Source organism: Syngnathoides biaculeatus, chromosome 22, assembly GCF_019802595.1.
Source record: "Syngnathoides biaculeatus isolate LvHL_M chromosome 22, ASM1980259v1, whole genome shotgun sequence".
In the NCBI taxonomy this organism is placed as follows: Eukaryota; Metazoa; Chordata; class Actinopteri; order Syngnathiformes; family Syngnathidae; genus Syngnathoides; species Syngnathoides biaculeatus.
Genome location: NC_084661.1, coordinates 12,843,936 through 12,860,968, shown reverse-complemented (window position 1 = coordinate 12,860,968; position 17,033 = coordinate 12,843,936). Strand labels below are relative to the sequence as shown.

The 17,033-nt window shown below is 43.2% G+C and overlaps 2 protein-coding genes and 1 non-coding gene across 4 annotated transcripts; 1 reads left to right on the top strand and 2 right to left on the bottom strand.

Moving 5' to 3' along the window:
• The first annotated feature begins 1,203 nt into the window (after positions 1–1,203).
• ascc1 (activating signal cointegrator 1 complex subunit 1) lies at positions 1,204–11,146 on the top strand. Its single transcript, XM_061810510.1, has 11 exons — positions 1,204–1,412; positions 2,306–2,435; positions 2,598–2,700; positions 2,788–2,885; positions 3,138–3,316; positions 4,154–4,287; positions 4,361–4,480; positions 4,558–4,682; positions 5,300–5,373; positions 6,406–9,157; positions 9,657–11,146. The coding sequence occupies exons 1-10, from the start codon at positions 1,260–1,262 to the stop codon at positions 6,520–6,522; spliced, it is 1,233 nt and encodes a 410-aa protein (XP_061666494.1). The 5' UTR covers positions 1,204–1,259; the 3' UTR covers positions 6,523–9,157; positions 9,657–11,146.
• LOC133495634 (nuclear distribution protein nudE-like 1-B) lies at positions 10,134–16,544 on the bottom strand. Of its 2 annotated transcripts, none has more exons than XM_061810512.1 (9): positions 16,367–16,544; positions 15,211–15,307; positions 14,850–15,003; positions 13,818–13,966; positions 13,595–13,731; positions 13,350–13,484; positions 13,087–13,181; positions 12,859–13,004; positions 10,134–11,450 (listed from the first exon to the last, which is right to left on the bottom strand). In XM_061810512.1, exons 2-9 carry the CDS (start codon positions 15,294–15,296, stop codon positions 11,360–11,362), a joined length of 993 nt encoding a protein of 330 aa, XP_061666496.1. In that variant the 5' UTR covers positions 15,297–15,307; positions 16,367–16,544; the 3' UTR covers positions 10,134–11,359. The 2 variants fall into 2 exon arrangements, with proteins under 2 accessions (XP_061666496.1, XP_061666495.1); XM_061810511.1 differs by having other exon boundaries at positions 10,134–11,453; positions 16,367–16,543.
• A 366-nt stretch (positions 16,545–16,910) lies between these two features.
• trnar-acg (transfer RNA arginine (anticodon ACG)) lies at positions 16,911–16,983 on the bottom strand. The gene has a single exon. It is a non-coding gene; the product is annotated as a tRNA-Arg (tRNA).
• Positions 16,984–17,033: the final 50 nt, after the last annotated feature.

The following is a 17,033-nucleotide window of genomic DNA, read 5'->3' as shown; positions in this document are numbered from 1 at the left end:
GAGGATATGCGGCAAAGAAAACGGATGGATGGATATTGTACTTTCTAAAAACATGCGAGTGAGCTCTCAGTTAAAAATAAGGCATGTTAAATGACTATCATTATTAATAAAAGAAAAACTACTTTGTGTACAGATGTTTTTTTTTTCCATTTATTGTATTAATGTAATTAACAGTAAAAAAAAAAAAAATCTCTGCGTGCGCTTTTGTTTACGACGGCGTGAATCCCAGTAGCTGTTCGATGGGCTTGTATCGCCACTCGTCCGCTTCGAGCTCCTCCACCAGGCTCGCCAATTTCTCCATGCGGGACACTTGTTGATCTGTTCGGACGTCAACGCTCGATAATCAGCAACAAAATGTAAATATCATACAGTCATGTCTTTTTATTGTTTGTTTGTTTACATTTCTTACCGTGTTTGAACTGCTTGAGCGCCGATGCCACTTGGTAGCTGAATACCGACTCGCATAGAAACCTGTCTGAGCCGTCTGGTAAGGGGGAAGGAACACAAGAGCGTTAGGCTAGCACCCGTACGCGCCATCGTACTTGCGCGACTTTTTTTCCCCACACGCTTTCAACCCTGCGGTTTATGTGGTGATGCGGCTCATTTGTGCATTCTTTCTAGCGTCCGCAAGGGGGCACTCAGGGAGAAAAGGTAAGAGTGACGCCGGTGGAATACACGTGCCGAGGAAGTGAGTTTTACCGGCCCTGTTAGCGCTGCGCTAGCGTGTTGCTGCTGTGCTACTGGCGTGTCTCCGTGATATTTACCGATTACTTTGATTTTAACCGGCACTGTTAGTGTTAGCGCTAGCGTTGAATGAAAATAATCCATCTGAGCTGTGCCACTTGACGTCTCATTTGATCTGCATTTAAATGCTAACTAGCTTGCGTGCAGGTCGCTACTTTGCAAGGAGAGCCAAAGTTGCTAATCCAACTTCAGATGTTTCATGAATAGGACAAAAAAATATACAATATGAGAACACTTGCAGGGCGCTGCTGTCGGTCACAGCTCACACTGAAATAGCCCGACTCCCTGACGTCACTCACTAGGCCACACCTCTTAAAGGCACACATCCAAAACTGATGAAACTATATTTAGATCATCTTGAAGTGGAATTTATAATCTCGTTAATCTACATATAATCAATGTGAATTCTGATTTGTTCTTTAAAGATACAGCGCACGGTAAGAATATTTCGACGCATACCTTCCATCATTTCACCGGCTCCTTTGGGGTAAGTGTACAGGACCTTCCTCGGGGGAATGAGCTCCGAGGCGCTGAAACCCGAACCGGTCACCGAGCTGCCGCTCACGCCCCCGGCCGAGGAGGACGAAGAGGACGCCGCCATTGCCTGCGCAGCATTTCGAAAAAAGACGCTCGTGTGTCACTTCAACATTTTATATCGAACGCTACCAGTTGGGTAACGGGCCTGGTGTAAACAGAAACATTAGCTCGCGCTAGCAAGCGAAGCAGCTCATCGATTGTACGGCAAGCAACGCTGTCACCTCGCCAAACATCGCAATTCGATCACGTTCCAACGTAACTTACCTTTAAAGTGCTTATGTGGTGAACCAGAAAACTTTGACGTCAAAGCGCACAGCTGATGCTGCAGTTTGTTTAGATACAAAAAATAAATATTTCGGGACTTTACGACAGAGACGTTCGTTTTACGGCAAAGACTTACTTATGTATAGATCTTACTAGTACGTGGATTGCAAGACGTGAAGCAAAATTGACCCTCCACGTCACCTGTAGATTTACTCAAATTAGCCTCAATGCCAAACCAACGGATACGCACACAAGTTGCCTTCATAAACTTCAAATTTCAATAAATTTGTTGCCGGGGTACTCAAGAGCTTCACGAAGCCTAAAGTTGACAAATTAATGCCTCTCATTTATCCATTCGCACACAAATAGGCCACCATATTTGGGCAACGCACCGGGAACAAAAACAAATTATGTGACATTTATTTTGATGCACATTGGTAGCTTGAAGCACTGTAGAAACAGAAAATTGCATGCATTTTTTTAGTAGTTAAGAAACTACATCCGAAACCTACCATCATTATATTTTTTTCTGATTACAAAACAGTTGATGTAATCACATTGCAAATGTATGAGCCAACTTCACTTTGACACATGCAATATGGTGGCTACGCAGACGTTACAACTGGGCACCGGTGTAATCTATATATTTTGGTGTCTACGACAAAGTTGTACGTCTGTAGCTAGCTTACTTGAGAAGAAATTGCAATTTTGATATTCGCGACACGTCTGCCCGGCGTAATTTCACATTTATTTTTCACAGGCTCTAGTTGGCAACATGGACGTTTTGCGCCCTCGGTTAATTAATATAGATGGAAGAATATACCGAAGGAACGTCATTCAAGAAGAACAGTATGAGGAGGAAGAGGATTTTTCCTACACGGGACCACCCGGTGAGTTAACGAAGTTTTACGCCTGTCAATATTAATATTTGGTTCCCTAGCTGACAGGTGGGAAGGCGGGTGTCATAACACGCATTTTTTTTCAAACATTGGAAATGTCATTGAGGTTTGTGGTTCAGAAAGTGATCCCAGAGGTGAAAATTTGACCTGCAGAGAGCGAGGAGCTGGAAGCAGAAGAAACCTGCGACATTCACGCCATTGAACAGACTGAGAGAGGATTCCGTTGTGCCATCGACGTGCCGACTGTCCTGTACAAGTAAGTCATACAAAAATAGAAAACAAAATAAAAATCACGTGACGTTAGATGGAAAATTCATACTTCTGTTTTGGTTTCATCCCACAGGTACATCATCGGGAAAAAGGGAGAAACTCGTAAACGCCTGGAGACAGACACAAAGACGTCAATTTACATCCCCAAGCAAGGAGTGGAAGGACAAATCGGTACGAATCTTATTGGAGCCTAACTGGATATTAGCCTGTTTTGAGGGGGCAGCCCTGTCTCGTGCAAATGAGCCACTGCATTTTCGTACGTCAAGGCCGAGGAGCTGAAATGAGCCATCAGTGGTTCCTCGATTTTAGCTAATCCGCGGAATATCCTCTCAGCCTTGCTACATTTGGTTTTGGATTTTAAAACACTTCATGCGTGGTTAGGGTTTAGATGTATTTTCACTTTTATTTTTGTCCTCCTGACAGTTGTGACGGGAGCGCACAGAGCCGCGGTCTCCTCCGCCGTCACGCGGATCGAGCTCCTCATTGACAGCTTCCGCAAGAAGCAGCCGTTCACGCACTTCCTGTCGTTCCCGCTCAATGACCCCGAAATCCAGGAGGGATTCCTGAAGTTTAAAGACCAAGTCCTGGAGCGCTGTTCACAGGTACAAGAAACATTCGGCCCCATCCGGAATGTATTCACTGCGCTGCATCTTTTCCACATCTTATGTTTTATAGCCCTGTTTCAAAATTGAATACCGTAATTTCCAGCATACAGAGCGCACCTGGTTATAAGCCTCACCCAGTACATTTGTAAAGGAAATACCATTTGGTACATAATATAATTATAATCATTATTCAATTATTATCAATACATTTCACGGCAGTGGCAATTCTTTATTGTTTTAATTTACAGCAGAAAAAAATCGTCAATTTAATTATAATAATTATTCAATTATTATTATTATAAATACATTTTGCAGCAGCGGCAATTCTTATCTTTATTTTTTTTATTTACAAGAGAGGAAAAAAAATTGTCAATAATATTGAAAAAACCGTTTGTTTTAATGTCATTATCTTTGTCGGAATGTGTTAATATGCAAAAAGAAACTTTGGGTCATGGTGATAATTACTGTAGTACAAATTTCGCCACAGTGCCCACATTGAAACACGAGATATTTACAAAGAAAGAAGGTACACACCCTGCTAAAAAAATTTCTATAGAAATTTATATAATTCTATAGTTGTTCTATAGAACTTTGGCTGTGATTTTCTATAAAATTTCTACAGTTTAATAGAATTTCAATAGAAATAATATAGGACTTGGGTCCTAAAGTTCTATAGTTCTTTAGAATTTCTTTAAAAATGTTCTATCGAAAATTTTTAGCAGGGCAGAGTTTAACGCTAGCCCCGCGCTACCGCTAACGCTAGCGCCGTGCTAACGCTAGCAACAGAGAATTTGAGTGTACTTTTTTTGGGGGGGTGTGCGGGGGGATCCCCAGGACCAAGGTTTAGACGGAAGCATCTTTCAGAACCCGGCAAAGCTTCACTTGACCGTCGGCACTCTCACGCTCTTGGATGACTCGGAAGTGAGGAAAGCAAATGAGCACCTCCAGGACTGTCAAAACTTTATCAGGTATATCGTTGATGTCGAACATTTTGCTTTTCTGAAGAAATATAAAGTTTTTTTTCACGCCGTTTTCTGTCAGGGACATCACAGGAGGGAAGCCTCTGCCGTTACGGGTCACGGGCATCGAGTATATGAACGACGACCCCGCAATGGTCGACGTCCTGTACGCTAAAGTCGACGTGAAGGATGGCTCTGATAAGTAATAGGCCGTAAAAAGTCCATATAATATATGTATTCAATTGTATTGCACTCAAGTATACTGCGGTTTTGCTCCAGGTTGCAAGTGATCGCCGAACGGCTGGTGGAGTATTTTGTCTCCAAGGGGCAGATGGCGAGAGAGTGGGACCGGGTCAAGCTGCACGGCACTGTCATCAACACCCTGTTCAGAAAAGACACGACGGGTACGTAACGGCGGCAATATCACGCAAAATTGTTGACGTTAGTTGTGTTTTTCTCATAAATTAGAAGGATGAAGATGCAATTGAGGTGATCTTTACTTTAGCGTGACATATTTTCGGAATTGGTTTGAGGGCCAAAGTTAGTGTCTCTTAAGATATGATTTTCTGCCTTGTTTTTCGCATCGGGCATAAGTCAAAAATGAAAGTGCTGTAGCGTGTTTTCCAAAATGCCCGAGTCGAGCTGCGGCGTCGACACGCACGGACGCGCGACGGCAAATTCCTCAAGAGACAGTCGCGGCATCCGCAGCTCTGTTTACGTGCACCCGCAGCGTGTTTTCCAACTACTCACAAAGGCCTCATTCATGTAGGACTCGGATCGACGCCCCCCCCCCAAAGTTCCCAAACATGTCCCAACGCAGCATGTTTACCGGCATGTGGTCAACGTCCATTTTGGCCTGAATTTCACCCATTGAAGTGACCTTCATTTTGTGCGCGTTGCATCGGCGTGTGACCAAGATCTCATGACACCGTGTTCTGTTTTTTTTCACGGCAAGTACTGAGGTCCTTTTTCACACATTCTGCACCCCACCCCCCCCCCCCCCCCCGCCCTCCTCCCACAGTGGAAGAAGCCAGCGGGTCGGGAAGACAAGGCCCCAACAAACGAGAGACGTTTGATGCCAGAAACATATTAAAGGTGAGAGAAATGATTTACAAGTGTTTGTGTTAATACCGCTGGTGATGCACCTACTCAATCTCGTGCAGTGGTTTTCAAACTGGGGGGCGCGCCCCATAGGAGGAGCCCGGCGTTATGACAGGGGCACGTGGGGCGAAGTGTATGTATACATATACAGTGGTACCTCGGTTTTCGAAGGTTTCTGTTTTCGTAGAAATCCTTTTTCGAATGAAAATTTTGAAATGAATGATTACAGCCACACCAGCTGACCCAAGACGGGGTTTGTTGTGAATTCCCACCCGCCGAAAAAAAACCTGGAAATAGAACACGCTCAGCCACACCAGTTGACCCACGCACGACGTGCTTTGTCAATTCGAACGAACCCCCCAAAAAAAAAAAAAAAAAAAGGAAATAATATAACTCGCGCAGTGGTTGCTTTGGTTTTCGGACAAATCGGTTCTCGAACCGCCTTCTGGAACGGATTGTGGTCGGGAACCGAGGCGCTACTATGAATACCGTAATTTCCGGACTATAGAGCGCACCTCATTATAAGCCTCACCCAGTACCTGATTAAAAATCTGCATGTGCCTACATTGAAACAGCAGATATTTACAAAGAAGCATGGTACACAGAGAGTTTTAAAAAATGTAATAATATACCTTAGCTTTTCTTTCCAAACCGTGCAGCAACACGCTAGCAGAGCTGGTAAAAAAAAAAAAAAAAACATACCGATAAAAATCACTGGGATGCGGCAGCAACACGCTAGCAGAGCGCTAACAGGGCCAGTTAAAAACAAAACCTGTCACTTCCTTGGCACATATATTCTCACTCTTACCTTTTCCACTTGAGTGCCCCCTTGTGGCAGGAATACGCTGCAATAAATTTAATTTACAATGAACCCAAATCTTTAGTGGTGCTAGTTACCAAGGTAACCCAAAATTCTGACACCCTCTTCAGCACTGATCGGTGGCACGGCGAACTTTTGATTTTTAACAGACTGTAAAATGCGCATTTAGGCATTCTAAGACCCTTGTGTGTTGTTTCTGATTGCAGATATTTGGAGTTTATGATTTTGGGGAGCTGGATCTGAACACGGTGTCACTCTCGCAGCGATACTCGGCCGACAGCACGGGCTACTACGCCTCCGCAGGAAGTATCAGCTTCTCCTGAGGTCACGCCATCCTCGCAGACTCTCCCGAGCCCGGAATTCATCATACACATGATACTCGGCTATTTCGCTGTGATTTGTGAGCCCGCGTTGACCTGACGAGAACTATTTTCGACCGGAGTGTTTGTTTTCTTGACCCCGCCGCCCCCGCTCGGAGTAGCCGCGTGACCCACTTTGAGTCCCAACTTTAGCGGTCAGCTGTCAGCGACGAGTATCCTCATTAACGACTCGCCGTTAAATCTCAACGCGGCGGAAGCGCACGTGTGGAAGGGGTCGCGTGGCTTCGTCGGGAACGGATGAGGTGGGGCAACGCATTTCAAAATAAAAAGCAGTCTGGGGGAAAAAGTTGTTATTATTATTTTAGGCATGTCCTTTTCCTGTCGAGCCATTTTGACAGGCTAGCCCACAGGTGTCAAACTCAAGTCCCGGGGGCCAGATCTGGCCCGCCACGTGATATCATGTGGCCCGTGGTGGCAAATCAACTTCCACGATTTTTGTGAGTATCTGTTCTAAATTTCTTCGTCGTGTATCATAAATGATGACATTTAGATGTTATTTGCATTTTTGTGTAACCAAGCATGAACAATCGTTGGAAATACAAGTTAGCATTGTGTTCTGATTCCAGAACTATTTCAGAAATTTTGGTTGTAAGTTAGAGGCAATTTAAAGATTTCTATGGTTTCACAGTAACAACCCCCCTCGGAGGGAAACCGGAACTACAATGCGGCCCGTGCCAAAAATGAATTTGACACCTCTGGCCTACCGCTATTCCCAGGATTTGAACACCTAGCATAAATCTGCCGCATTAAAAAGTCCCGGTGGCTCTATCCAGTCAATTTTAGACCCTCTACTATCATAACCGTCATGCTTCTAACGCTCATGATTCATGATTTGTTTGGTTCTGTTGTTATTTACTACTTCTGTTGTTATCCCGGCTCCCGGAGATCTCCGGGGGTGCCGGCTCAGAACTGCCTCAACACCACAGACAAATCCAAAGGTACAATTATAGATGTGTTTCCGAGGGTCCGTACGTATTCCTGACCGATGACGGGCGATCTCCTGATCGACGCATCGGATCCGCCAAATGGCGCCGCCGTCGGTGTTTCCTCTCCTACGATCTTGGCCGGTCCACCCCGGAGGTCATCATGTGTCGGTGGCCGAGTTAGCTCAGCCAGCTCGGCAGCGCTCAAGGAACCCGATCCTGCACTTGGCCGGACTCCCTCTATACTAGTTACCTGAAACATCGACGGCTCAATATCGACCCATGTGCCTTGGAGAAACACAAATGGAGCAAGAATTTCGAACTGTGGGCGTCGGTATCCTATCCGGACATTGTCGACTAGCTCCTCTTCTCCACAAGTGTTAATTCCGTGGACCAACTAAAGAATGACAAAGGTCTGGAGGCCTACAACCAATTCATCAATGGCTGGCTTTGTGATGCGGCGGTATCCATTGTAAGCACACTTCTAAGGTTAGTGTACCGCACAATGCAATTTAAATATGTACCGTGTGATTATCGTCAGCGTTGTGTTAAATTATGTTGATTGTACCAATGAAAGAGGTGAAGATTTATTATTTTCATTTTTGTTACCGAGCGGGACGAGTCCCAAGTGGACTTTACGACGCCCACTTTCATTTGAGTAACGAATGACATGGCAGTGCGCACCCATTCACGCGCCTTTCCCGCTTAGTTACGGTTTGTTTACTTCAATTCACCCCACCAAAATGGCGATCGCGATCTAAACCGGAAAGTGTGTGACGTCAGTGGAAAACGGTCAATTGGCACTCACGGGTTCTCCACTTCAAAGAGTAATTTGGTCACTTCATTGCCTAAATTTGATCATTAACGTGACAGACATGCCAGACTGATTTTTTTGTCCTTACTATTAGGAGTCCGGAATGAAGTTTCGTGATTTGTAACATGTTTTCTACCGATTTATACATCGTAATGTCTTGTAGTCCTCCTTGTAATGTAAATACGGTATAAAGCGGTTGAGGAAGTCAATGGCGGAAGTTGGGTAAACTCAAGCAGTCCTTCACTGAAATGAGTCCGACAGCTGACCGCATTTTCGGGTTTCTTTCTCCACTTAAATGTAGTGAAACACTTCGTTGCATTATAAGTGCTAAAAATGTAATAAGGATACTATTTGATGAAATGAGTATGTTTCAAAGTGACGAAATAAGATTACAAAACTTTAGGACTCATTGAGGTCAATGAGTCCGTCACTTAAATGAGCCCGACAGTTGACGCCCCCTCCATGTTTTTCTTTCTTAAAGTAAAAATTAAGATAAAACTTTCGGTCATATTGTGTGTGTTCCAACGTGTGACGTATATCAATTAGTAATAATGATAATTATAAAAAATAACCCCATGGCATAACCACAGTAGGGTCATTTTAAACAAAAAAAAAATCCCATGGCGGAACCAAAGTAGATTACTCTCGACAGCAGGCAGTCCAAGTGTTTGCTGTGTGTCAAGTCGCGACCAGCCATCAAATGGTCATTTGAATGTCAAATAAAAATTTTCCAAAAGGGTTTCAAGATGAAGCAGCACAAACTGTCAGCTGGGAAGCGCCTCGCCAAGCCCATTCTCTTCGGGACGCTCGTTGTTGGACTGGCCGCTGCCTTCTTCAGCAGGTAGCCCCGATCACGCTCTTTGTGTTCATTGCAATCCTCCTCTCATTTTTACGCAATGAAAATGTTTTGCATTTTTAATCAGATTTCTTCTACCAGCAATGAGCTTCGACGTGCATTATTTTATGTTGTGGGAAGAAAAATACATATTTATTACCCTAATCCAGGTTTCCAAATTCTTAATTTGAAACCCCGAACTATGACTCGGAACCGTGCTTTGAAACCACACCCCTTATATAACCCAATTATTTGAAACCTGAACAATTTAAAACATGAATCAATTCTTGAAACTTTTCTTCAAAACTCCACCCCAGACTTAAATCCCGAACGCTTTAAATTCCGAGCTTAAAATCATAAATTCGAGGCGGGGAAAAAAATGCTATGTAAAAGTCAGTTTTTGTGACATTTGTACCCCTAACCATGTGATGAACATTTTAAAGTGATGCTGACTAATGAATATCTTTGATCGATATGAAGATTTTAAAAAATTTGTCACGTGTAGGCACAGGTTCCTCCAGGATGTGGAGGACATGCGGGCGCAGGAGCGAGCGAGGAACGACGTCAAGAGGATGGAAATCGTGGAGAGGAGGCACAAACAGATGGAGAAGAGGAAAGGAAACAGCGTGACACACGTACAAAGGCCTTGATAATCACAAAATGGATTATAACAGATGAGTCGTTGATGGTGTAGTGGTGCACACGCCTCACTTTGGTGTGGGCACCGTGGGTTCAATTCCCGCTCGGTGGTGTTTTATCTGTTATGTGACTGACTGGCAACCAGTACAAGACCGCCTTTCACCCGAAACTAGCTGGGATACGGTCCAACACTCCTGCACCTTGTAAGGATAAGCGGCTTGGAACGTGAATGGAGAATTTTTAGAAGAAATAGAATTTGCCCCCCCCCCAAAAAAAAAAATAATCTGATCATAACTTTATTTGTGAATGTATTGAACTTCCATTGTAGAGATGACAACAGAAGGGTTTTTTTTTTTTTAATTTAAATAAATTACATATGCAAACATCACCAAACACAGGTGACGCTACGCATGAATAAATAAAAAATGAATTGAAGTGCTTGGTTTGCCTGTCATGGAAGGAGGTCCAAAATAATTAAAATAACAAAAAAACAAAACTTGTTTCATTCAAGGTGGATTTGGATACATAAATGTGTCATAAATTAATACAAATACCAAATAACTTTCTGTACAAAAACACACTTCTCTAATCTTCCTATAATTGTGAAATGTGTTCATATTTTAGAATGTCATTATTAATTAGACAAATACAAATTATGAAAACTGAGTATACAATTTATAGGATAGTAAATTATTTTTTTTTTATTAAAGGAAATTTAATAAATTGTGTACTGTGAGAAAGTTAAATATTTCCGTAAACCTTTTATTACGATAAATGTAAATCAATATAAATTAATTCTAATTTGATTTGTGAAATATTTACTCAAGATTTCATGAAGTATTAGTCTGGTATTATACATTATTATGAAATGCTTTAATGCATATAATAAAAGTTTTTACTTTTTTTTTTTAAATGCAGTTTTTATATTAAATGAATTTGCAGCTGGTTAGCACAGGGGTGCCCAGACTTTTTTTTTTTTAACCCCAAGATCTACTTTTCAAGCAGGGTGTACCTCGCTACTGCCCGGTGACAGCCGGGATAAGCTCCAGCACTCCCGCGGCAACCCGTGAGGATAAGCGGCTCGGAAAATCAATGAATGATAATGACTATTTGTAATTTTGATTAGTTTATGACACATTCATTTTTTTTTTCCCCATGTGAAGTCCACCATAGTCATAACCAGTTTTGTTGTTGAGTGATTTCAATAAAATTCCTTGCCACCTGTAACTGGAATGTAAACGATCAATATGACCAAAAGTGCGAGACATTTGGAATAGCCCTCTTCCGTCTTTGGTCGCAAGCGCGACAGAAAGCAAACGAAATGCAAAAAAAAAAAAAAAAAAAAAAAAAGACAAACCTTCTTTCCATTCGGGACGTTTTCAAACATTTACAAACATCAATAAATAACGCAGAGGCAATTCTTAAGGAAACAAGAGCGTGCACGTGAATGCTTCATTTGAGTCCCTATTGCTCAGTGATGAGTGATGAAAAGTGGACGCAGATCACTTTCCTGCCTTGTGAGGTCACTGCCACACTTTCGGGGGGGAAGGTCCGCGGAGGTGACGGCGCTCAGACGGTGAGGGGCACCAAGCCGGCCGAGGGGGCTCCGGGAGGGACCGTGATGGTCGGGAGGGTCCCTGGATCCAGGCTGCCGGCGCCTCTGCTGGAATAAACAAAAGGGAGGACGTTGAAGAAATTCATCACAGCCCGCATCAAAAGAAAAAGTTGCAACGTTAAAATGCTTTTAAATTTATATTTTTAATTTAATTTTTTGAAATTTAAAAGCATAAAATTTAAGATTTTTTTTTAAATAGTAAAAATTGTGATTTTTTAAATGAGTAAATACATTTGAAAGTTACAAGATGTGACAAATTATCTAACATAATTTCCGGCCTATAAGGCGCGACTTTTTTCTCACACGCTTTCAACCCTGCGGCTTATGCGGTGATGCAGCTAATTTGCATTTTTTTCTAACGGCCGCAAGGGGGAAATCGAGCGGAATAGGTAAGAGCGAGACCGGTGGACTATATGTGCCGAGGAAGTGACTTTTACCGGTATGTTCGGATTTTTAACCGGCCCCGTTAACGCTGTGCTAGCGTGTTGCTGCAGCGTCTCCGTGATTTTTACCGGTATATATATATACCGTTTCTATTGTGTATATATATATATATATATATATATATATATATATATATATATATGATAGATATTTTTTTTTACCATCCCTGTTAGCTTCACGCTAGTGTTAGCGCCACGCTAGCATGTCGCTGCTGTGTTACTGCCTTGTCTCAGTGATTGTTTTCTTTTGTTTGTAACCGGCCTTGTTAGTGCTGTGCTGTTCTTTTTTTACTGGTATGTTTTGTTTTGTTTTTTTTAACCAGCCCTGTTCATGCTACTGTGTTGTTGCTATGCTAAGCTAAGGTATTAAAACTTTGAAAACTCTTTCTGTGTACCGTCTTTCTTTGTAAATATCTTGTGTTTCAATGTGGGCACTTGCAGCTTTTACACAGGTGCGGCTTATGTACGTACCAAATGGTATTTCCTTTCCAAATGTACTGGGCGAGGCTTATAATCAGGCGCGCTCTGTAGGCCGGAAATTAGGGTACTAGCGTTCTGAATCATGACACAAGGAGTTTTATCTTCCTATTCTTTGATTAGATGGCGGATGTTTCTTGAACAACATGAACTTCTTTTGTAAAAGGTTGGAGTCCCTCAGGGTTCTGTTCAGTCCACTGTCCCATTGTTTTCTCGAAGTCTTCAGGTGTATGTCGATGATGCTCTGTGATGCCTTCACTTCCAACTGCCCCCATTTGAGTGAAGTAAAAACTAAATGAAGCAATTGTGATCTTGTCACAGGTGAGCAAGGACAGCGACATCTTTTTAAATGGCTGTCTGTTTATTGCGCGAGAAAATGTTTCGGAATTATGCTTGTTCCATTAAATTATTCCCACCTTAACTTTCCATGGAAATTAATCAAGAAATTTTCAGGAAGTATTCCGGTCTTAGCCTAACGGGAATGTCAGTACTCATCCTAATAGGGGAAAAAAAAAAAAAAGCAGAAGACTCACGCCTTGTCCAAATAGGTGATGTGGAGCGACTGCGAGTAAGCGCTGCCGTTGGCATTGAGGATGTTGCTGTTGTCCAGGGCGTAAGTCTTCTTGGCCTGCTGCTCTTTGGCCAGGTTCCTGCACGCTGCCAACTTGGCCTCCAAAACCTGCCAGGACACGAGGCTCGTAAACATGGAGGACGAAAAAAATAATAAAATAAAAAGGATTTGAGGCCAAAGCGGGACTCACCCCTACTTTCCTCAGCAGGTCGCTGACAATGTTGAGCGCTGATATCCGCGCTGAGGGAGTCAGCGGGGAGTTGCCGGCGTAGCTCGTGGAAAGTCCTGCAAAGGATCAGCTCAAATCAATTAACCAGAGATGAATTAATAAACTCCCACAAAACCGGTAGTAGTCATGGGAATATATTTTTTTGGACTCAACCATAATTAATTCTGGACTTTTGTCCATTTATGTCTGTCTGGGGCGTCGGCGAGGATGGCGTTTTTCCTGACCTTTGCCCAGAGGCGTGGGGGGCGCGGCGATCGGCAGCGAGTCCATCTTGACGTCGTCGCGCGTGGGCGAGCCGGGGTCCGACGTCCGGCTCACGTCCGCCTGACGCTCGCGAACGGCCAGCTCCTGACGCAAATCTGACGAGAAGAGATGAAGACGAAATCTACAAATCTTTCTTTTTTTGAAGTAGTTGTCGATGTCAAGTCATCGAGGTTGATTTGATTTGATTTTTTCCCCCAGTCGTCACCTCTGGCTTCATCTTTGAGCCGCTGAACGGACTCGAGGAGCGACTCCTTCTCGTCCAGCTCGCTCTCCAGGAAGGCGTTCCTCTCGATGGCCTGGTTCAGACGCTGCTCGAAGTTCTCCAGAGACACGATGGTCGCTCTTAGGGGGCCCCCCCCGGGACAAGACCCGACTCTGTCAGTAGCGGGAACGCTAACTCAAGAGCGGCCAGAAAAACGTCATCTGACCTCTTCGCTCGCTCCAGGTCGTCATTGGACTGTTCCAGTTCTCGGACGTATTTGTGGAGCTGCTCCTTGATGCTGCGCGTCTGCACCAGGTCGTCCTCCAGCACAGAGATCTGCTTGTAGCTCTGAGAATACTGCTGCTCCAATCTCTCCTGTCACGGTACACGCAAACACGATCATCAGCGTACCATAATTCCTGGCCTACAGAGCGCACCTGCCCTGGTACGTACGTCGGCCGCATCCGTGTAAAAGACGCAAGTGCCCACATTGAAATTGACATTGAACCAGGAGATATTTTCAAATAAAGATGGTACACAGAGAGTTTAACGCTAGCGCTGCTGCGCTAACGCTAACGGTAGTGACGTCGCGCTAACGCTGCCGCTGTAACGTTAACGCCAAAGCAGCGCTAACAAGGCCGGTTAAAAAAAAAAAAAAAAAAAAAAAAAAAAAAAACATACTGGTAAAAATCACTGAGACGCGGCAGTAACAAGGTAGCGCAGCGCTAACAAGGCCGGTTAAAAAAAAAAAAAACATACTGATAAAACTCACTGAGACACAGCAGTAACTTGCTACCGCACCGCTAACAGGGCTGGTTAAAAAAAAATACTGGTAAAAAAAAAAAAAAAAAAAAAAAAAAAAAAAAATCACTGAGACACGGCAGTAACACGCTAGCCTAACGCTAACAGGGCTGGTTGAAAAAAAAAAAAACATACTAGTAAAAATCACTGAAACATGGCAGTAACACGCTTGCACAGCGCTAACAGGGTCAGACCGGTAAAAGTCACTTCCTCAGCACATATATTCCACTGGTCAACTTGTGACCTCCATTTAATATACAGCGCGGGCTAAAAGCACGTAATTTCCACACAACCCATGCTAAACTTAGGTCTGGGATAAAACGCTTCTCTTAAGAGAGGGATCACTTCGAAACACGTAAACATAAAAGACATAAAAACAAAGTGACGACTGAACTTTGGCCCACTGTCCACAACTGCACGTGCGTTGACTATTTGCGATATTTGGAACCGGCGTTACCTTGAGCGTTTCCACGTCGCTCTTCAGCCTGACGTTGTCAGACTGCAGGTCCTTCAGGCGATGCTCGGCCTGGCCCAGCTGCGCTTCCAGCTCGGCCTCCAGCTCCCTGCTGCCCTCCTGGAACTCCAGCAGCTCCTCGTGAGCCTCCTGGTAGCTGCCGGCCGGCGCGGGAGATGACACGGATGGAGAAAAGACATCACACGTTCACGACGGACTACTGATGACGTACGAAGGCGCATCTGATAGGGAAGCGCCCCAAAAAAAGCTTGCTGTTTCCCAGCTGGCAAGAACACAGCTAGCATCCGTTGACCATCCGTCACATTTGACCTTATAGGCTTACACACAGAAACGTGTCACATACTTTGCCTTGTACTTGACGTAGAGAGCTTTCCAAAAGTTGATTTCCTCATCTTTCGAGGAGAACTTAGGTATCTTGTCTGTTTCCATGGCGATCACGTCTAAACAGGAAAGAAGTCTACGGTTAAGGATGCATTTACAACACTTGAAGAGGACACCATACACACACACAATCTGTTCCTGATTGCCTTACAAAGCTAAATAAAATAAATACAAAATAGTCTTCGTGTGTACAACTAAAAGGTCGAGATTAAAAACTCAGATTAACTACATACCCCTGTTTGTTACATAATTTAGTTGGCTAGATAACCTTGTTAGCAGGTCACATGACAACATTTATGTCCGCCATTAATGCGACCTACAACCTGCACAGTGCAATTGAAGAAGAAAAAATATTTAAGAGAGGAAAGAACAAACATTTCAGTGTGTACCCTGCCTTCTAGCACTCTCACGACCCTTGTGAGGATAAGCAACTCAGTGTGTGCCGACTCCAATTAAACACGAATAGTTTTTTCAGAACAGACAAAATCCATTTTATCACCCACACTTGTGCAACCACATTATCTCAGCGGTTTATTTTTTACTCACCCCACGTAACGAGATTTTTTTTTTACCTCCTCAGCTACATTGTGCACGTTGCAGATCACACAAATGTTAGAAAATATTAGAAATGATTTTACTAATACCCACAATAACTTGTAATTGAACAGGGGAGCGTAGACTTTTGTACTTACTAGCTTGGTTAGCTTCATACGATCTCTACTGTCGACTCACTTTAGGTCAAATAAGACTTTTAAATGGGGAAGCACAAAAGTGACAGATGACTATCATCTTTTAGTGGGTCAGCATTACAGATTCATATTTTCCGCCCCCCGTTTCTATTGTGTATGCTTCTAACGCCTACTATAGTTTTAACACAAGGATTAGAAACACTTTATTATTATTCGGCAGAATAATATTAAACAAAATTAATTATTGGGGATGATTGAAATCATTAAAAAGGACTAAAATGAGAAGGATTATCGACGAGGTCAAGCTGTCAAACATGGCCGAGCTCGTTCAAAACCAGTCAACCGTACATTTATTATTATGATTTTTTTTTTTTAAATAGGCAAGCGTTTACATAGATGTAAAGTAACAGGAATAAGTCATAAGTTTACCTGCTGAACATCACCTCATAAATGTTGATATTTCTCGCCTTAATGAGATGTTTATCGGCCCATTCCACAGCAAGTGGAAGATTGGAGACGCTTCCTCTTGTTCGTCGTGTTCCTCGACGGCTGAAGAGGTCACAGAGCGGAGCATCAGCGCCACCCTCTGGTCATCTTCTGTAAGTGCGCTGTTCACGGATAGAGCAAGTCGCAGTTATATTAACATAGCTTTGTGTACATAGGGCAATGTTGTGTTTCCTTCAATACAAAATAAAAAAAATGTTGTTATGTTGGCTTTGATACATTGCTGTGTTTAAATCGAATATGTGGACGATATATAGTCGTTACGCAAAGTACGTAGAAAACGTCACAACGTGTTCTTGTGGCGTCACGTGTTGCTAGGCGAAAAAGACAAAAACAGTTTTCAAGTTACATCATTTCGATGACCTTTTGAGGAAATAAATTATAAAGAAATATTCAACTAAAATAAAAGAGGATGAAAATAATCGAGCAAGAAAATTTTTCAAGTTTAAAAATTTGTCAAGAAAAACATCGAGCTAGCCAGGAGTCGAACCTAGAATCTTCTGATCCGTAGTCAGACGCGTTATCCATTGCGCCACTAGCCCTTGTGAGAGATGGCGGTCGTGCACAGAATACATCTCGGATTATACATATG